The 21,698-nt window shown below is 50.9% G+C and overlaps 1 protein-coding gene across 1 annotated transcript in view; it reads left to right on the forward strand.

Moving 5' to 3' along the window:
• Nucleotides 1-21,698, forward strand: part of LOC116953532 (uncharacterized) — a 47,202-nt gene that overhangs the window by 13,951 nt on the left and 11,553 nt on the right. Inside the window, exons 8-14 of the mRNA XM_076075108.1 lie at nt 1,163-1,339; nt 2,439-2,584; nt 3,490-3,584; nt 5,378-5,432; nt 8,202-8,318; nt 10,562-10,955; nt 11,353-11,468. Coding sequence (XP_075931223.1) covers nt 1,163-1,339; nt 2,439-2,584; nt 3,490-3,584; nt 5,378-5,432; nt 8,202-8,318; nt 10,562-10,955; nt 11,353-11,468 — 1,100 coding nt within the window. The remainder of the gene's footprint in view (nt 1-1,162; nt 1,340-2,438; nt 2,585-3,489; nt 3,585-5,377; nt 5,433-8,201; nt 8,319-10,561; nt 10,956-11,352; nt 11,469-21,698) is intronic.

Consider the following 21,698-nt stretch of genomic DNA (forward strand, 5'->3'; position numbering starts at 1 on the left):
TGGATAATATCGGTCGCGAAAGCCCCACTATTACTGTGCTACTACTACGCGTGCAACTAAATTCTTATCGCACAATTAAGTTTTGACTTCTAGATTTGAAGCTTTCGTGACTGCAAGGATCCATACTCTTTGGTTCTATTCGGTAAAGTCACGTAAAAGTATAAAACAACTAAAAAAAAAATTCACGACGTTTCAGCCACGACACAAGTGGCCTTCATCAGATGAAGGGACCAGACTGTCTCGAGGATAGCGCTGTTGTTGTTTTATACTTTTACGTGACTTTACCGAACAGAACCAAAGAGTAAGTTATGACTGTTGCGGCCTTTCCTTGTGCACACGTGGAGCAGAATGCATGCATAGACAACATCGGATCGTATTGTTATTATAAGTATGTTTAACATTGACCATATCATGACCCCCCCCTACTCCCACCGTAAACGTGTCATGCTCCTGGGTCGAGAGTAATTGATGTCTCAATGATGCAGCTCGGCTGGACAGATTCTGCGTGTGTGTGTGTACGTGTGCGTGTACCTAACACGGTGCGTAAACATCGTCACTGGGGAGACAAAGGCGGCCGGGCTTGGTGCTGGCCACCCACCCCCTCGTGTGCTGTGCCGGCCTTCATAGGTGCTCACTAACAGCACTTGCCCCATCAGTCTGTTCGGGCTATACGGGAGATCTTTGTCTCGATATCTGGCAGTGGGGAACGGTAGCACCCCGAGTTCGATTCTCGCTCAAGGTCAACACCAGTGACGATTATCTGAATTGGTCCTGGGCGTCCCTTAGGTCGACTCGGCCTCAAATGAGCACCTGGTGCGGTGTGTAAAACATCACCATTGGGGATACAAAGGTGGCCGGGCTTGGTGCTGGCTACCCACCCCCCTCATCGGTGCTCGCTAACAGCACGTCAGCACTTGCTGCAACAGTCAGTTAAGGCTATACAGGGGATCTTTGTCTACATGGCAGTCATCTTAGGCAGTCATCCCATGGCACCTGGGTCTGTCCGGTGACTTTTGACCAGCAGCGAGCCCTTCCACATTTCAAGTGGCCTCAAAAGTGTCGAGCTGATGCCGTGGTGACATCACCACGACTTGGTGGCAAATGGCGGTTGTTGTTGTTGTTGTTGTCTGTCTGTTTGTGTCTCTGTGCCCGTACGGCGCAGGCGGGAAAACCACCTCTCGGACAGAGCGGTGGCGGTGCCGCCGCGGCCGGAATGTCCGGTGACCGAGGCCGACGGCGTTGACGATGATGACGATGATGGTGACGATGGCGACGAGGGTCTGATGGTGCCCAGGGTGCGTGTGGGCGAGGATGGCACGCTCATCCTGGACAATGAGAGGTGCGCGGCTTCTCAATCGCTCCCACCTCCACCACCACCAGTAGCACCACCACCAACATCACCAGTAGCACCACCACCAACACCACCACCAACCACACCACTGCCACCAGTATCACTGCCACCTCCACCACCAACACCACCTCCAGTAGCACCGCTACCACCACCAACACCACCACCACCACGTCTACTATCACCCCCCCACCTCCCCCTGAAACCTGGAAAATAGATTTTTATTTATGTTTATCAGGGATGATCCATAGAATGAGTGTTGTTATTATTATTTGTGTAGCGCTCTATTCGAAAAGCTTAATATTTCTCAACAAACCTTCCCACCCCCCGCCTCCCCCATCCACCTTGAGAAGTCTCTTGATGCGGCTCTGGCCTGGTGCCTCGTGAAGCCATGCCGGGGCCGGCACGGGGCCGGCACGGGGCCGGCACGGGGCCGGCACGGGGCCGGCACGGGGCCGGCACGGGGCCGGCACGGGGCCGGCACGGGGCCGGCACGGGGCCGGCACGGGGCCGGCAGGGGGCCGGCACGGGGCCGGCACGGTTGTGATGCCAGTGGGAAAAATGGCATGAGTGGTGGTTATTGTTTGCCGTCGTTTTTTTTGTTGTCATTGTTATGGTTGTCATCGTTGTCGTTGTCGTCATCGTTGTCATTGTTATGGTCGTCATCGTTGTCATTGTCGTCATTGTTGTCATTGTTATGGTCGTCGTCGTTGTCATTGTTGTCATTGTTGTCATTTTTATGGTCGTCATCGTTGTCATTGTCATTGTTGTCATTGTCGTCATCGTTGTCATTATCATCATTTTCATTGTTGTCATTGTTATGGTCGTCGTCGTTGTCATTGTCGTCATCGTTGTCATTGTTGTCATTGTTATGGTCGTCGTCGTCATTGTTGTCATTTTTATGGTCATCATCGTTGTCATTGTCGTCATCGTTGTCATTGTTGTCGTTGTCATTGTTGTCATTTTTGTCATTGTTATGGTCGTCGTCGTTGTCATTGTCGTCACCGTTGTCATTGTCGTCATTGTCGTCATCGTTGTCATTGTCGTCGTTGTCATTGTCACCATCGTTGTCATTGTTGCCGCCGCTCAGCCTCACGGTGCGTGTGAGGCGTCCCGGCGAGGACGACGCCGGGGTGGCGGCGGCGCTCGCCGTGGAGGCGCTGCGCGAGGACGGCTCCTCCGCCCGCTACAGCAACTTCTCCAAGCACGTCGCCACGCGGAGATGGAGCGACATGGGTACACGGCGTCAACCCCCCCCCCCCCCACCCCTCTGCAAGCACCGCCGCCGCCACCACCACCGCCGCCGCTACCACAGCGACCACCGGCGCCACCACCACCACCGCTACCACAGCAACCACCGGCACCACCACCAACGCCACCACCACCACCACTACCACAGCGACCACCGGCACCACCACCGCCGCCACCACCACCACCGCCGCCGCTACCACAGCAATCACCGGCACCACCACCAACGCCACCACCACCACCGCTACCACAGCGACCACCGGCACCACCACCACCGGCACCACCACCACCGGCACCACCACCACCGCCGCACCGGCCGTGGTCAGACACGAGCGGTGCCCACGCCGTGATCCGCCGTGTAGCCTGTAACTTTCCACCTGATGACGGACGGCTTGTGTTGCGCCCGAAACGTCGTGATTTACTTTATGTGATACCTACGTGAGTAAAGTCACGTAGCTGAAAATAAAATATTTTCAAAATATTTTCACCTACATGACTTTACCCAATAGAACCGAAGAGTATGGATCCTAGCAGTCACGAAAGCTTTAAATCTAGAATACCTACGTGACTTTACCGAAAGAACCAAAGAGTATGTAACAGACTGTTGGGGCAGGCGCTGTTTGCGAGCACGGCACAGCGACGGGGTGGGTGGCCAGCGCCACGGCCGGCCGCCTCCCCGGCGGCGATGTTTACTGCACCACCGCAAGCGGGTACTGATTTTTGAGGCTGAGCCGACCTAGGGGAGGCCCAGGACCGGTTCAGATAAATCGTCCCCGGTGTTGGCGGCCGTGAGCGGGAATCGAACTCGGCTCGCCGGGTTGGTAGCGCGGTGCGCTGACCCCCCCCCCACCCCCCGTGCTGCCGCTCCCACCACCCCTCCCACGTCGCTGCAGAGACTGAGCTGTATTTCCTGGCCATCAGCATGGTGGGGACCGACATGTCGATGGTGTCGCACCTCTTCCCCACGCGCAGCAGGCACGAGCTGAAGGTAACGGCCGGGATGCCGGGCGTGTGCGCGCGTGTGTGTGTGTGTGTCATTGTGTGTGTGTGTCAGTTTTTGTGTGTGTCAGTATGTGTGGTGTGTGTGTCAGTGTGTGTGTGTACGTATTGGTGTGGGGAGCGGTAGTGTAGCGGTTAGCGCTACGCTGCGCTATGAACCCGGCGACACGGGTTCGATTCCCGCTCACGGCCAACACCGGTGACGATTATCTGAACCGGTCCCGGGCCTCCCCTAGGTCGACTCGGTACCTGGTGCGGTGTGTAAACATCGCCACTAGGGAGACAAAGGCGGTCGGGCGTGGTGCTGGCCACCCACCCCCTCGTGTACCGTTCCGGCCTTCATAGGAGCTCGCTAACAGCACTTGCCCCTACAGTCTGTTAAGGCTATACGGGGGATCTTTGTCTTTTTGTCTTTGTACGTATTGGTGGGGAGCGGCGGTGTAGCGGTTAGCGCGCTGCGCTACGAACCCGGCGACCCGAGTTCGATTCCCGCTCATGGCCAACACCGGCGACGATTATCTGAACCGGTCCTGGGCCTCCCCTAGATCGACTGAGCCTCAAATGAGTACCTGGTGCGGTGCGTAAAAATATCGCCACTGGGGAGACAAAGGCAGTCGGGTGCGGTGTTGGCCACCCACCCCCCTCGTGTGCCGTGCCACACTTCATAGGTGCTCGCCAACAGGGGCTGTCCATAAATGACGTCACGCACCTGGGGGGGGGGGTCAGACATTTGTGACGAGGGGGGGGGGTTTGAGAAATGTGACATCACATCAAAATGCGCAACTTTAAATAAATATAGACAACCACGTTCTAGTTAATTAAATAGACTTTCTAATAAATGTTTTCTCCTACAACATCAGAGTGCAGCGCCACATTAAATACGCACTACAATGACAATAGTTTAAAGCGATTTGAAACATGTTTTAATTTTCTTGGGTGGGGGGGGGGGCAGAGCTTTGTGACGTCATTTGAGGGGGGTCTGACTTTTTGTGACGCCGTGCGACGAGGGGGGGGGGTAAAAAATCGTCCAAATTCGCGTGACGTCATTTATGGACAGCCCCACAACACTTGCCCCAACAGTCGTTTCAGGCTTTTCGGGGGGGGGGGGGATCTTTGCACGTGTGTGCGTTGGTGTCCTTGTGTGTGGGGAGTGGTGGCGTAATGGTTAGCAGCACTGCGCTATGAACTCGGTGAACCGAGTTAGATTCCTTCTCACGGCCACCAACACCGGCGACGCTTATCTGAACCGGTCCTGGGCCTAACCTCGGTCGACTCGGCTTCATTTGAATACCCGCTGCGGTGTCTAAACATTCGCACCGGGGAAACAAAGGCAGCCGGGTGTGGTGCTGCCTTCGAACAGCACTTGCCCCAACAGTCTGCTAAGGCTTATACGGGTGATCGTTGTCTTTGTTTGGGTGTGTGTGAGTGCACCTACACCTACAGCACTCGCTTATCTCCTCCCCTCTCATCTCACTCGACTCCCCTACAGAAACCAAAGCCTTCTCTTGAAACCTCCCCCGGTTGCCTGTGGCCAGCGGGAGGTCGCTGTTCCCTTCCCTGTCCCTGTTTAAGTCCAGACCTTCACATTTGTTTCCCTCTTGCCTCCAACTGAACGGTTCTTTCTTTCTGCACCGCGCCCCACCCTGTAATTGTACCGTACTGCTTTGTGCGCGTGCCATCGTGTACGTGCCATCGTGTACAATGCCATCGTGTACGTGCCATCGTGTACGTGCCATCGTGTACGTGTGTACGTGTGTACGTGTGTGTGTTGTGCGACCGCAGAATAAATTCAAAAGGGAATCGCGTATCCACCCGTGGAGGATAGACAAGGCCTGCAGTAAGTAAGAGCGTAAGTGAGGGGAGGTGGGGGGGGGGGCGGCCGGGGGGGGGGGGGGCGGGGGGATGCTGGAGGTTCGTTCACGTCCTTCGAGCGTCGTTGCAAACTGCGAGATTTGGATCCCTCCCGGACTCCGTTGCTTCCGTTTTGCTTGCGGGGTGCTGCGTTGGCTGCCCGCACGGCCTGGCGGTACGTACGCGTCTAAGTGCTGAAACTCTTTCGCACCCCATGCGGCCAACCGTGATGACGGGAGGTGCGCCCGTTGGCAAATCGGTCGGGCAGCATCGCCCAAAGCCATGTCAAATGTTCGCGAGACTCAGCTGCGACACACTCTTGAGGCACGAGCGGCCACGTAATATCACTTACTGCACAGGGCCAAACAAATACATATACTGAATGGTATATATTTACACTTGGCCCCTCAGTACGGGGATTGAGCAGTGACGTTCTGTCAATTAGGCTTAATCGGTGCGCATCTGCTCCTAGTTACAGGTGGGAGAAGTTTATTTTATTATTCGCTGGCTTTCATTTATTTGCCGCTTCTGCTCGCGGCAAACGTTTGCACAAAAATGGCGGAACCCCATCGTCGTCGCTCTTCATTACTTATTATACACTCGTGCATTTCCTCTCTGTAAGTCGATCTGTGTGTGTGTAAATGTGTGTGTGTGTGTAAGTCGATATGTATGTGTGTGAGTCCATCTGTGTGTGTGCGTCCATGTGTGTGTGTGCGTTCATGTGTGTGTGGGGAGCGATAGTGTAGCGGTTAGCGCTACGCTGCGCTATGAACCTGGCGACCCGAGTTCGATTCCCGCTCACGGCCAACACCAGTGACGATTATCTGAACCGGTCCTGGGCCTCCCCTAGGTCGACTCAGCCTCAAAATGAGTACCTGGTGCGGTGTGTAAATATCGCCACTGGGGAGACAAAGGCGGTCGGGCGTGGTGCTGGCCACCCACCCCCTCGTGTACCGTTCCGGCCTTCATAGGTGCTCGCTAACAGCACTTGCCCCTACAGTCTGTTAAGGCTATATGGGGGATCTTTGTCTTTGTGTGTGTATGTTGATGTGTGTGTGTGTGTAGGTCGATGTGTATGTGTAGGTGGCTGTGTGTTTGTGTGAGTCGCTGTGTTTGTGTGTGCAAGTCAATGTGTTTGTGTGGGTCGATCTGTGTGTGTAAGTCGATGTGTGTGTTTCTGAGTCGATATGGGCGTGTATGTGTAAGTCTATTTGTGTGTGTGTGTAAGTCCATGTGTGTGTGAGTCTGTGTGCGTGTGTAAGTCTATGTGTGTGTGTGTGTGAGTCTATGTGTGTGTGTGAGTCGTGTGTGTGTGTGAGTCGATGTGTGTGTGTGTGTAAGTCCATGTATGTGTGAGTCTGTGTGTGTGTGTGTAAGTCCATGTGTGTGTGAGTCTGTGTGTGTGTGTGTAAGTCGATGTGTGTGTGTGTGAGTCGATATATATGTGTGTGTGAGTCGATATATGTGTGTGTGAGTCGATATATGTGTGTGTGAGTCGATATATGTGTGTGTGTGAGTCGATATAAGTGTGTGTTTGAGTCGATATATGTGTGTATGTAAGTCCATGTGTGTGTGAGTCTGTGTGTGTGTGTGTGTAAGTCCATGTGTGTGTGAGTCTATGTGTGTGTGTAAGTCGATTTGTTTGTGTGGGTCGATCTGTGTCTGAGTCGATGTGTGCGTGTATGTGTAAGTCTATTTGTGTGTGAGTCGATATATGTGTGTGTGTGTGTCGATGTGTGTGTGTAAGTCCATGTGTGTGTGAATCTATGTGTGCGTGTGTAAGTCTGTGTGTTTGTGTGAGTCGATGTGTGTGTGTAAGTCCATGTGTGTGTATGAGTCGATGTGTGTGTGTGAGTCTATGTGTGTGTGTGTAAGTCCATGTGTGTGTGAGTCTATGTGTGTGTGTGTAAGTCGATGTGTGTGTGTAAGTCGATGTGTGTGTGTGAGTCTATGTGTGTGTGTGTAAGTCGATGTGTGTGTGTAAGTCGATGTGTGTGTGTGTGAGTCGATATGTGTGTGTGTGTAAGTCCATGTGTGTGTAAGTCCATGTGTGTGGGAGTCTATGTGTGTGTGTGTGAGTCGATGTGTGTGTGTGTAAGTCCATGTGTGTGTAAGTCCATGTGTGTGTGTAAGTCCATGTTTGTGTGAGTCTATGTGTGTGTGTGTAAGTCGATGTGTGTGTGTGAGTCGATATATGTGTGTGTGTAAGTCCATGTGTGTGTAAGTCTATGTGTGTGTGTGAGTCAATGTGTGTGTGTGAGTCGATGTGTTTGTGTAAGTCCATGTGTGTGTGTAAGTCCATGTGTGTGTGTGAGTCTGAGTGTGTGTAAGTCGATATGTCTGTGTAAGTCGATGTGTGTGTGTGGCTCTATGTGCGTGTGTGAGTTGATGTGTGTGTGCGTGAGTCTATGTGTGTCAGTTTATGTGTGTGTGTCTACGTCCATGTGTGTGTAAGTCAATGTTTTTGTGTATGTGGGTCGATGTCTTTGTGTGTGTGGGTCTTTTTCACCCGGGCAACACCGGGTACTTCCCGCTAGTACTTTATAAATGCACATTGATTCTAAATGTGGAGGGGAAAAACTGGAAAACCCGGAGAAAAATCCACGCGGCCACGGGGAGAGAGAGAGAGACGCAAACTCCAAAATATACAGCAGGCGTCAGGGTCGGGATCGAGCCTATGACCTCCTGCATATCAGGCGAGGTAGTTAACATCCCGCCACTGCGGCGTCCCCCCCTGCCGTTTTGTTTCGCCCAGTGGAGAAGAAGCCGATGGACATGGAGGGCTTCGCCAAGCTGCTGGCCGACGAAGAGGAAGAGCGGAAAAAGAAGAAGGCTAAAAAAAAAACTCGCAAGAGGCGTGCAAAACCGTCGGGTAAGTGTGTTTTTTCTTTCTCCTCCGCGATTTTGGTATTCGGCAACAACGTCCGACGTTTTGCTCCCGCGCCCAGCGAGAGCTGCATCACCTCGCATTGCCTCGTCTCGTTCCCCCCGTCTATCTCACTCGAGTTGTCAATCTCATTCCCTCCGTCGGAACTACGTTTCTACGTGACCTTCCGGAAATGCCCACGCATTGGTTCATGAATAATCGACAACAACGACAACATTAACTATACTTGCATTTCATAATAATGTTCATAATGCGTGTTCCGTCCTTGTGTAAAGATTGAAACACAACAAGCGACGTGCCTGGCACAGTGCGTACGCTGTGCGTGCGAACACGGGCAGTCGGGAAGCAAAACAAGGCCTCCGATTGGTGCCCCTGATCTGGGAGAGACCACGTGGGGGTGGATGACGGAGAAAGGGGAGGTACAGGGGGGCGGGGCCTGGAAAAGGATTGGCTGCAGACAGACAATTGAAATCATTGGAGGAAAGATGCAAGCCCAAAGGGCGGGAAAACCAAGGTTGGCTTGACAGGGTAAATGGTTGAAAACCATTGGACGAGGAGGACGCGGGATTGGCTGAGGGGGAGGTAGGTCGAGGAAACCGTCGTGAAAGGGGGGCTCGAGGGGGATTAAAAAAAGGGGAAGCACAGGGAGAGAGGGGGGGGGGACGCTTGGAGAGAAGTCGAAGTTCGTGGCTGGAGAAGCGAAGCTCGTGCCTGAAGTCGGTGGTCGTGTGCGGCCAAATGAAGGCTGTTAATAACTTGACGAACGTGTGTTGCTCGTCATTCCATCCCAGGATCCCAATGCCCCCAATGCACGGAGATGCCAGGAAATAACAAATACAGAACCAGGGCAACCGACTAAACTAAAGAGGGGCGAGGCCGGTTTGTAGAGATGCGCTTTTAGCTTGCTTGCCGCAGCATCTCCTCTCAAACATTGGACGGGGTGCACCCCGATAACCCCCACCCCCCAAGCGGCAGCTGTCCCTGCGCAGCAGCAGGAAGCCGACTCTCAGCTCCTGGCCTGCATGCGGGGCATCGGTCTCACGACTCTCCCTTTTAGAATGATCCGGAGTAGGTTTTTTTGCAACAGCCGAGGGGGGGGGGGGGGTGGAGTGAGAGGGAGCGATGACCACGATTGTGTTTTCCGTGATCGCAATTTGAGTAATCTGCAGTGTAATCTTTCGAATCCTGAAAAAATGTGGCCGGTCACACCCGCACACACATCGTCGGGCTGCTCTTGTGAATGACGTCGCGGGAATTTTTAATGTCCGCTGTGTGGTTTGTACACACCGCGTTGTTAACCAAGACAGCCTTTATATTGTATTCAACTAAATCGATGCGCGGCGTGGTTCATAAACCATCACGCTAGCTCCGATCATCCTCGCTCCGGTCATCCTCGCAGCAGCAGCAGCGGCTTGTGGCTAAACATGGAATAAAGACGGTGGTCACCGCATCGCTTTTGGACGCGCTTCTGCGGCCGTCTGGAACGCTCTTCCATCCGATATTAGGAAGCCACTGGAGCCGTGCACTTTAAAATCATCATCTAAATCGACAAACTCATTTCTTCAAGAACTGCTTGCTGTGCTTAGTTTGTTGGCCTTGCCCCGCATCCTCCGATTAGCACGGTTGGCGACGCACGATGTGAAGTAAGTTCAACGTACATACAGGTGTAGTGGCATAGCGCTGGCTGCTGGCAAAAAATGGGATCTGCGGCGTATGGCAGTACTGACGTCAGCAGGCCACGATCTACACGAGCGGGGGACATCTAGGGGAAAGGTCACAGATGGGGCCCATCGGGAAGCCCCGGAAACCCGCTGGTAGGTTCCAGAAAGGGGGCGTGGCCGACGCTGGGAGTCTGAGAGGCCCCTGTGAGGAACCTCGCGGCTGTTGTTGGAAGTGGGATACCCGTCGTACTCCTCAAGTCCACCACCGTTGTCACCATCTCCTCGTCATCACCATCTCCTCGTCGTCACTATCTCCTCGTCGTTGTCTCCGTCTTCACCATCCCGGGGCGCCGCTAATCAGACGGCCTACCATCTGTCCTGACTGAGCAGTGCGCCAACAATAGACGGTCTTCATTATAATAGCGTGCACCCACGTAGGGGCTGTGTTATCCCGATGGTGCTTGCGAAATAAAGAAGTCTTATCGTCTCCGAGTTGAATCACTACACATACAACACAGCCCCAGTGACGTAACAGCTCCCTTCTCGCCACCGCCGCTCGCGCCCCAGATGACGACGACGAGGAGGAGGAGGAGGAGGGTGGCTTGAGCGGCGTCGAGCACGACGACGGCGGCGGCGAGGACCCAGCGTGCGACGAGGGCAGCCGGACGAAGACGAAGAGGCAGAGGCGGAGTGGCGCGAGGGAGGAGAGCGACGGAGGCCCACGGGAGGTAACGGCGGAGGAAGTTGGCAGCGCCGCTCCGTCCGGAACGCCGGCGGCGAAGAGGAAGAGGAGGAGGAGGAGGGCGAGGAAGATGAGCAAACGGAAGGATGGCGGCGGAGACGACTCTGGACGGGCGGCGAGCGGCGATGGCGTGGATGGGCCGCTTGCTCCGGAGGGCGGCTCCGTCGGCACGGGGGGCGGTGATGACGATGCCGCCTCCTCGGAAACGGTTCCTGGCAGGTGAGCGGCACGTGACCCCCACCCCCCACCCCGACCACCCCGTATAGCCTTTGACAGACTGTTGGGACAAGTGCTGTTGGCGAGTTGCACCCATGTAGGCCGGCACGGCGCACGGTGGGGTGGGCGGACAACACCACGCCCAGCGGCGATGTATGCGCACACTGCAGCGGGGTACTCATTCGAGGCTGAGTCGACCGAGGGGAGGCCCAGGACCGGTTCAGACGGTCGTCACTGGTTTCGTAACGCGTACACACGCGAGAAGGCCGAGCGTCGTGCGTGCTGCTGGTGCTGCTGGTGCTGCTGCTGCTGGGACAGGGCCCTTGCGCCCTCGCGGCCGTTGCGGCCGGAGGGGGTGAATCGTTTTCACCGTTCCATCGCGCCGGTGAATATTTGCTAGGGGCTGCGAGGTTCGTGCGGGGGTCGCCGAGAAGAAGACGAGGAAGAGGCGGCGGAGACGGAACAACGAGGAGGAGGAGGAGGAGCAGAAGGAGACGGATGGGAAGGCGGCGCAGGGTAAGGAGTCGCGGGACGCCGCGGTGGTGCAGCCTAGGGTTGGCATGGGCCGTGGCGCGAGGCGTGGACTCTAGCCCCCTAGCTGTCCAATTTCCCCACTCCAGTCCTCCTGAAGACGCGCCCAATACACACCGTGCATGGTACGCACCGTGGTGCCGAGATGTTAACCACCTCCCCTGGTGTACGCACGAGGTCGTGGGTTCGATCTCAACCCAGACGCCTGCCGTATGTTTGGAGTTTGCGTGTCTCTCTCCCGCCGGTCGCGTGGATTTTTCTCCGGATGCTCCGTTTTTTATCCCCCACCACATTTAGAACTGACGTCACGCGTTTAGAGTATTTGGCTGGTGCTGTGAATTTCCACGTGATTATGATGAGCCCACTTCGTTGAGCTATCACTTGTGATACCCAGGTCGCTTCTACAAAAGAGCCACATAGCTCAGTGGGACCTTACCACGGGGAAAGAGAGAGAGACACCGCAAACTCGATGGTTGGGATCAAAACCCTTGCTGGTGGAAGCTCCGCGGTCCTATGCATTGGGATGCTTGGCGAACTCCATCAGGTGACAGTTTTGGTCAACTCCATCAGTGACTGTGTTGGTCAACGCCATCAGGTGACTGTGTTGGTCAACTCCATCAGGTGACTGTTTTGGTCAACTCCATCAGGTGACTGTTTTGGTCAACTCCATCAGGTGACTGATTTGGTCAACTCCATCAGGTGACTGATTTGGTCAGCTCCATCAGGTGACTGTTTTGGTCAACTCCATCAGGTGACTGATTTGGTCAACTCCATCAGGTGACTGATTTGGTCAGCTCCATCAGGTGACTGTGTTGGTCAACTCCATCAGGTGACTGATTTGGTCAACTCCATCAGGTGACTGATTTGGTCAACTCCATCAGTGACTGTTTTGGTCAACTCCATCAGGTGACTGATTTGGTCAACTCCATCAGGTGACTGATTTGGTCAACTCCATCAGGTGACTGATTTGGTCCACTCCATCAGTGACTGTTTTGGTCAACTCCATCAGTGACTGATTTGGTCAACTCTATCAGTGACTGTTCTGGTCAACTCCATCAGGTGACTGTTTTGGTCAACTCCATCAGTGACTGATTTGGTCAACTCCATCAGTGACTGTTCTGGTCAACGCCATCAGGTGACTGTGTTGGTCAACTCCATCAGGTGACTGTTTTGGTCAACTCCATCAGGTGACTGATTTGGTCAACTCCATCAGGTGAATAATTTGGTCAACTCCATCAGGTGACTGATTTGGTCAACTCCATCAGGTGACTGTTTTGGTCAACTCCATCAGGTGACTGATTTGGTCAACTCCATCAGGTGACTGATTTGGTCAACTCCATCAGGTGACTGTGTTGGTCAACTCCATCAGGTGACTGATTTGGTCAACTCCATCAGGTGACTGATTTGGTCAACTCCATCAGTGACTGTTTTGGTCAACTCCATCAGGTGACTGATTTGGTCAACTCCATCAGGTGACTGTGTTGGTCAACTCCATCAGGTGACTGATTTGGTCAACTCCATCAGGTGACTGATTTGGTCAACTCCATCAGTGACTGTTTTGGTCAACTCCATCAGTGACTGTTTTGGTCAACTCCATCAGTGACTGATTTGGTCAACTCCATCAGTGACTGATTTGGTCAACTCCATCAGTGACTGTGTTGGTTAACTCCATCGGTGACTATTTTGGTCAACTCCATCAGGTGACTGTTCTGGTCAACTCCATCAGTGACTGATTTGGTCAACTCCATCAGTGACTGATTTGGTCAACTCCATCAGTGACTGTTTCGGTCAACTCCATCAGTGACTGTTTTGATCAACTCCATCAGGTGACTGTTTTGGTCAACTCCATCAGGTGACTGTGGTGGTCAACTCCATCAGTGGCTGTGTTGGTCAACTCCATCAGGTGACTGTTTTGGTCAACTCCATCAGTGACTGTTTTGGTCAACTCCATCAGTGACTGTTTTGGTCAACTCCATCAGTGACTGATTTGGTCAACTCTATCAGTGACTGTTCTGGTCAACTCCATCAGGTGACTGTTTTGGTCAACTCCATCAGTGACTGATTTGGTCAACTCCATCAGTGACTGTTCTGGTCAACGCCATCAGGTGACTGTGTTGGTCAACTCCATCAGGTGACTGTTTTGGTCAACTCCATCAGGTGACTGATTTGGTCAACTCCATCAGGTGACTAATTTGGTCAACTCCATCAGGTGACTGATTTGGTCAACTCCATCAGGTGACTGATTTGGTCAACTCCATCAGGTGACTGTGTTGGTCAACTCCATCAGGTGACTGATTTGGTCAACTCCATCAGGTGACTGATTTGGTCAACTCCATCAGTGACTGTTTTGGTCAACTCCATCAGGTGACTGATTTGGTCAACTCCATCAGGTGACTGTGTTGGTCAACTCCATCAGGTGACTGATTTGGTCAACTCCATCAGGTGACTGATTTGGTCAACTCCATCAGTGACTGTTTTGGTCAACTCCATCAGTGACTGTTTTGGTCAACTCCATCAGTGACTGATTTGGTCAACTCCATCAGTGACTGATTTGGTCAACTCCATCAGTGACTGATTTGGTCAACTCCATCAGTGACTGTGTTGGTCAACTCCATCGGTGACTATTTTGGTCAACTCCATCAGGTGACTGTTCTGGTCAACTCCATCAGTGACTGATTTGGTCAACTCCATCAGTGACTGATTTGGTCAACTTCATCAGTGACTGTTTTGGTCAACTCCATCAGTGACTGTTTTGATCAACTCCATCAGGTGACTGTTCTGGTCAACTCCATCAGTGACTGATTTGGTCAACTCCATCAGTGACTGATTTGGTCAACTTCATCAGTGACTGTTTTGGTCAACTCCATCAGTGACTGTTTTGATCAACTCCATCAGGTGACTGTTTTGGTCAACTCCATCAGGTGACTGTGTTGGTCAACTCCATCAGTGACTGTGTTGGTCAACTCCATCAGGTGACTGTTTTGGTCAACTCCATCTGGTGACTGATTTGGTCAACTCCATCAGTGACTGATTTGGTCAACTCCATCAGTGACTGTGTTGGTCAACTCCAGTGACTGTGTTGGTCAACTCCATCAGGTGACTGTGTTGGTCAACTCCATCAGGTGACTGTTTTGGTCAACTCCATCAGGTGACTGTTTTGGTCAACTCCATCAGGTGACTGATTTGGTCAACTCCATCAGTGACTGATTTGGTCAACTCTATCAGTGACTGTGTTAGTCAACTCCATCAGTGACTGATTTGGTCAACTCCATCAGTGACTGTGTTGGTCAACTCCAGTGACTGTGTTGGCCAACTCCATCAGGTGAATTGGTCAACTCCATCAGGTGACTGATTTGGTCAACTCCATCAGGTGACTGATTTGGTCAACTCCATCAGGTGACTGTTTTGGTCAACTCCATCAGGTGACTGTTTTGGTCAACTCCATCAGTGACTGTTTTGGTCAACTCCATCAGGTGACTGTTTTGGTCAACTCCATCAGGTGACTGATTTGGTCAACTCCATCAGTGGCTGTTTTGGTCAACTCCATCAGTGACTGTTTTGGTCAACTCCATCAGGTGACTGTTTTGGTCAACTCCATCAGGTGACTGTGTTGGTCAACTCTATCAGTGACTGTGTTGGTCAACTCCATCAGTGACTGTTTTGGTCAACTCCATCAGGTGACTGTTTTGGTCAACTCCATCAGGTGACTGTTTTGGTCAACTCCATCAGGTGACTGTTTTGATCAACTCCATCAGGTGACTGATTTGGTCAACTCCATCAGTAACTGATTTGGTCAACTCCATCAGTGACTGTGTTGGCCAACTCCATCAGGTGACTGTTTTGGTCAACTCCATCAGGTGACTGTTTTGGTCAACTCCATCAGGTGACTGATTTGGTCAACTCCATCAGTGACTGATTTGGTCAACTCCATCAGTGGCTGTTTTGGTCAACTCCATCAGTGACTGTTTTGGTCAACTCCATCAGGTGACTGTTTTGGTCAACTCCATCAGGTGACTGTGTTGGTCAACTCCATCAGTGACTGTGTTGGTCAACTCCATCAGTGACTGTTTTGGTCAACTCCATCAGGTGACTGTTTTGGTCAACTCCATCAGGTGACTGTTTTGGTCAACTCCATCAGGTGACTGTTTTGATCAACTCCATCAGGTGACTGATTTGGTCAACTCCATCAGTGACTGATTTGGTCAACTCCATCAGTGACTGATTTGGTCAACTCCATCAGTGACTGTGTTGGTCAACTCCAGTGACTGTATTGGTCAACTCCATCAGGTGACTGTTTTGGTCAACTCCATCAGTTGACTGTTTTGGTCAACTCCATCAGGTGACTGATTTGGTCAACTCCATCAGTGACTGATTTGGTCAACTCCATCAGTGACTGATTTGGTCAAATCCATCAGTGACTGTGTTGGTCAACTCCAGTGACTGTGTTGGTCAACTCCATCAGGTGAATTGGTCAACTCCATCAGGTGACTGATTTGGTCAACTCCATCAGGTGACTGATTTGGTCAACTCCATCAGGTGACTGATTTGGTCAACTCCATCAGTGACTGATTTGGTCAACTCCATCAAGTGACTGTTTTGGTCAACTCCATCAGGTGACTGTTTTGGTCAACTCCATCAGTGACTGTTTTGGTCAACTCCATCAGGTGACTGTTTTGGTCAACTCCATCAGTGACTGATTTGGTCAACTTCATCAGTGACTGTTTTGGTCAACTCCATCAGTGACTGTTTTGATCAACTCCATCAGGTGACTGTTTTGGTCAACTCCATCAGGTGACTGTGTTGGTCAACTCCATCAGTGACTGTGTTGGTCAACTCCATCAGGTGACTGTTTTGGTCAACTCCATCTGGTGACTGATTTGGTCAACTCCATCAGTGACTGATTTGGTCAACTCCATCAGTGACTGTGTTGGTCAACTCCAGTGACTGTGTTGGTCAACTCCATCAGGTGACTGTGTTGGTCAACTCCATCAGGTGACTGTTTTGGTCAACTCCATCAGGTAACTGTTTTGGTCAACTCCATCAGGTGACTGATTTGGTCAACTCCATCAGTGACTGATTTGGTCAACTCTATCAGTGACTGTGTTAGTCAACTCCATCAGTGACTGATTTGGTCAACTCCATCAGTGACTGTGTTGGTCAACTCCAGTGACTGTGTTGGTCAACTCCATCAGGTGAATTGGTCAACTCCATCAGGTGACTGATTTGGTCAACTCCATCAGGTGACTGATTTGGTCAACTCCATCAGGTGACTGTTTTGGTCAACTCCATCAGGTGACTGTTTTGGTCAACTCCATCAGTGACTGTTTTGGTCAACTCCATCAGGTGACTGTTTTGGTCAACTCCATCAGGTGACTGTTTTGGTCAACTCCATCAGGTGACTGATTTGGTCAACTCCATCAGTGGCTGTTTTGGTCAACTCCATCAGTGACTGTTTTGGTCAACTCCATCAGGTGACTGTTTTGGTCAACTCCATCAGGTGACTGTGTTGGTCAACTCTATCAGTGACTGTGTTGGTCAACTCCATCAGTGACTGTTTTGGTCAACTCCATCAGGTGACTGTTTTGGTCAACTCCATCAGGTGACTGTTTTGGTCAACTCCATCAGGTGACTGTTTTGATCAACTCCATCAGGTGACTGATTTGGTCAACTCCATCAGTGACTGATTTGGTCAACTCCATCAGTGACTGTGTTGATCAACTCCATCAGGTGACTGATTTGGTCAACTCCATCAGTGACTGATTTGGTCAACTCCATCAGTGACTGTGTTGGCCAACTCCATCAGGTGACTGTTTTGGTCAACTCCATCAGGTGACTGTTTTGGTCAACTCCATCAGGTGACTGATTTGGTCAACTCCATCAGTGACTGATTTGGTCAACTCCATCAGTGGCTGTTTTGGTCAACTCCATCAGTGACTGTTTTGGTCAACTCCATCAGGTGACTGTTTTGGTCAACTCCATCAGGTGACTGTGTTGGTCAACTCCATCAGTGACTGTGTTGGTCAACTCCATCAGTGACTGTTTTGGTCAACTCCATCAGGTGACTGTTTTGGTCAACTCCATCAGGTGACTGTTTTGGTCAACTCCATCAGGTGACTGTTTTGATCAACTCCATCAGGTGACTGATTTGGTCAACTCCATCAGTGACTGATTTGGTCAACTCCATCAGTGACTGTGTTGGTCAACTCCAGTGACTGTGTTGGTCAACTCCATCAGGTGACTGTATTGGTCAACTCCATCAGGTGACTGTTTTGGTCAACTCCATCAGTTGACTGTTTTGGTCAACTCCATCAGGTGACTGATTTGGTCAACTCCATCAGTGACTGATTTGGTCAACTCCATCAGTGACTGATTTGGTCAAATCCATCAGTGACTGTGTTGGTCAACTCCAGTGACTGTGTTGGTCAACTCCATCAGGTGAATTGGTCAACTCCATCAGGTGACTGATTTGGTCAACTCCATCAGGTGACTGATTTGGTCAACTCCATCAGGTGACAGATTTGGTCAACTCCATCAGTGACTGATTTGGTCAACTCCATCAGGTGACTGTTTTGGTCAACTCCATCAGGTGACTGTTTTGGTCAACTCCATCAGTGACTGTTTTGGTCAACTCCATCAGGTGACTGTTTTGGTCAACTCCATCAGGTGACTGATTTGGTCAACTCCATCAGGTGACTGTTTTGGTCAACTCCATCAGGTGACTGTTTTGGTCAACTCCATCAGTGACTGATTTGGTCAACTCCATCAGGTGACTGTTTTGGTCAACTCCATCAGGTGACTGTTTTGGTCAACTCCATCAGTGACTGTCTTGGTCAACTCCATCAGTGACTGATTTGGTCAACTCCATCAGTGACTGTGTTGGTCAACTCCATCAGGTGACTGTTTTGGTCAACTCCATCAGGTGACTGTTTTGGTCAACTCCATCAGTGACTGTGTTGGTCAACTCCATCAGTGACTGTTTTGGTCAACTCCATCAGGTGACTGTTTTGGTCAACTCCATCAGGTGACTGTGTTGGTCAACTCCATCAGTGACTGTGTTGGTCAACTCCATCAGTGACTGTTTTGGTCAACTCCATCAGGTGACTGTTTTGGTTAACTCCATCAGGTGACTGTTTTGGTCAACTCCATCAGGTGACTGTTTTGATCAACTCCATCAGGTGACTGATTTGGTCAACTCCATCAGTGACTGATTTGGTCAACTCCATCAGTGACTGATTTGGTCAACTCCATCAGTGACTGTGTTGGTCAACTCCAGTGACTGTATTGGTCAACTCCATCAGGTGACTGTTTTGGTCAACTCCATCAGTTGACTGTTTTGGTCAACTCCATCAGGTGACTGATTTGGTCAACTCCATCAGTGACTGATTTGGTCAACTCCATCAGTGACTGATTTGGTCAAATCCATCAGTGACTGTGTTGGTCAACTCCAGTGACTGTGTTGGTCAACTCCATCAGGTGAATTGGTCAACTCCATCAGGTGACTGATTTGGTCAACTCCATCAGGTGACTGATTTGGTCAACTCCATCAGGTGACTGATTTGGTCAACTCCATCAGTGACTGATTTGGTCAACTCCATCAAGTGACTGTTTTGGTCAACTCCATCAGGTGACTGTTTTGGTCAACTCCATCAGTGACTGTTTTGGTCAACTCCATCAGGTGACTGTTTTGGTCAACTCCATCAGTGACTGATTTGGTCAACTTCATCAGTGACTGTTTTGGTCAACTCCATCAGTGACTGTTTTGATCAACTCCATCAGGTGACTGTTTTGGTCAACTCCATCAGGTGACTGTGTTGGTCAACTCCATCAGTGACTGTGTTGGTCAACTCCATCAGGTGACTGTTTTGGTCAACTCCATCTGGTGACTGATTTGGTCAACTCCATCAGTGACTGATTTGGTCAACTCCATCAGTGACTGTGTTGGTCAACTCCAGTGACTGTGTTGGTCAACTCCATCAGGTGACTGTGTTGGTCAACTCCATCAGGTGACTGTTTTGGTCAACTCCATCAGGTAACTGTTTTGGTCAACTCCATCAGGTGACTGATTTGGTCAACTCCATCAGTGACTGATTTGGTCAACTCTATCAGTGACTGTGTTAGTCAACTCCATCAGTGACTGATTTGGTCAACTCCATCAGTGACTGTGTTGGTCAACTCCAGTGACTGTGTTGGTCAACTCCATCAGGTGAATTGGTCAACTCCATCAGGTGACTGATTTGGTCAACTCCATCAGGTGACTGATTTGGTCAACTCCATCAGGTGACTGTTTTGGTCAACTCCATCAGGTGACTGTTTTGGTCAACTCCATCAGTGACTGTTTTGGTCAACTCCATCAGGTGACTGTTTTGGTCAACTCCATCAGGTGACTGATTTGGTCAACTCCATCAGTGACTGATTTGGTCAACTCCATCAGTGACTGATTTGGTCAACTCCATCGGTGGCTGTTTTGGTCAACTCCATCAGTGACTGTTTTGGTCAACTCCATCAGGTGACTGTTTTGGTCAACTCCATCAGGTGACTGTGTTGGTCAACTCTATCAGTGACTGTGTTGGTCAACTCCATCAGTGACTGTTTTGGTCAACTCCATCAGGTGGCTGTTTTGGTCAACTCCATCAGGTGACTGTTTTGGTCAACTCCATCAGGTGACTGTTTTGATCAACTCCATCAGGTGACTGATTTGGTCAACTCCATCAGTGACTGATTTGGTCAACTCCATCAGTGACTGTGTTGGCCAACTCCATCAGGTGACTGTTTTGGTCAACTCCATCAGGTGACTGTTTTGGTCAACTCCATCAGGTGACTGATTTGGTCAACTCCATCAGTGACTGATTTGGTCAACTCCATCAGTGGCTGTTTTGGTCAACTCCATCAGTGACTGTTTTGGTCAACTCCATCAGGTGACTGTTTTGGTCAACTCCATCAGGTGACTGTGTTGGTCAACTCCATCAGTGACTGTGTTGGTCAACTCCATCAGTGACTGTTTTGGTCAACTCCATCAGGTGACTGTTTTGGTCAACTCCATCAGGTGACTGTTTTGGTCAACTCCATCAGGTGACTGTTTTGATCAACTCCATCAGGTGACTGATTTGGTCAACTCCATCAGTGACTGATTTGGTCAACTCCATCAGTGACTGTGTTGGTCAACTCCAGTGACTGTGTTGGTCAACTCCATCAGGTGACTGTATTGGTCAACTCCATCAGGTGACTGTTTTGGTCAACTCCATCAGTTGACTGTTTTGGTCAACTCCATCAGGTGACTGATTTGGTCAACTCCATCAGTGACTGATTTGGTCAACTCCATCAGTGACTGATTTGGTCAAATCCATCAGTGACTGTGTTGGTCAACTCCAGTGACTGTGTTGGTCAACTCCATCAGGTGAATTGGTCAACTCCATCAGGTGACTGATTTGGTCAACTCCATCAGGTGACTGATTTGGTCAACTCCATCAGGTGACTGATTTGGTCAACTCCATCAGTGACTGATTTGGTCAACTCCATCAGGTGACTGTTTTGGTCAACTCCATCAGGTGACTGTTTTGGTCAACTCCATCAGTGACTGTTTTGGTCAACTCCATCAGGTGACTGTTTTGGTCAACTCCATCAGGTGACTGATTTGGTCAACTCCATCAGGTGACTGTTTTGGTCAACTCCATCAGGTGACTGTTTTGGTCAACTCCATCAGTGACTGATTTGGTCAACTCCATCAGGTGACTGTTTTGGTCAACTCCATCAGGTGACTGATTTGGTCAACTCCATCAGGTGACTGTTTTGGTCAACTCCATCAGGTGACTGTTTTGGTCAACTCCATCAGTGACTGTTTAGCTCAACTCCATCAGGTGACTGTGTTGGTCACCTCCATCAGGTGACTGATTTGGTCAACTCCATCAGTGACTGTTTGCTCAACTCCATCAGGTGACTGTTTTGGTCAACTCCATCAGTGACTGTCTTGGTCAACTCCATCAGTGACTGATTTGGTCAACTCCATCAGTGACTGTGTTGGTCAACTCCATCAGGTGACTGTTTTGGTCAACTCCATCAGGTGACTGTTTTGGTCAACTCCATCAGTGACTGTGTTGGTCAACTCCATCAGGTGACTGTGTTGGTCAACTCCATCAGCTGACTGTTTTGCTCAACTCCATCAGGTGACTGTTTTGCTCAACTCCATCAGGTGACTGTTTTGGTCAACTCCATCAGGTG

This window comes from Petromyzon marinus, chromosome 52, assembly GCF_048934315.1.
Source record: "Petromyzon marinus isolate PM22_M1 ecotype Great Lakes invasive population chromosome 52, UKy_Petmar_22M1.pri1.0, whole genome shotgun sequence".
Lineage (NCBI taxonomy): Eukaryota > Metazoa > Chordata > Hyperoartia > Petromyzontiformes > Petromyzontidae > Petromyzon > Petromyzon marinus.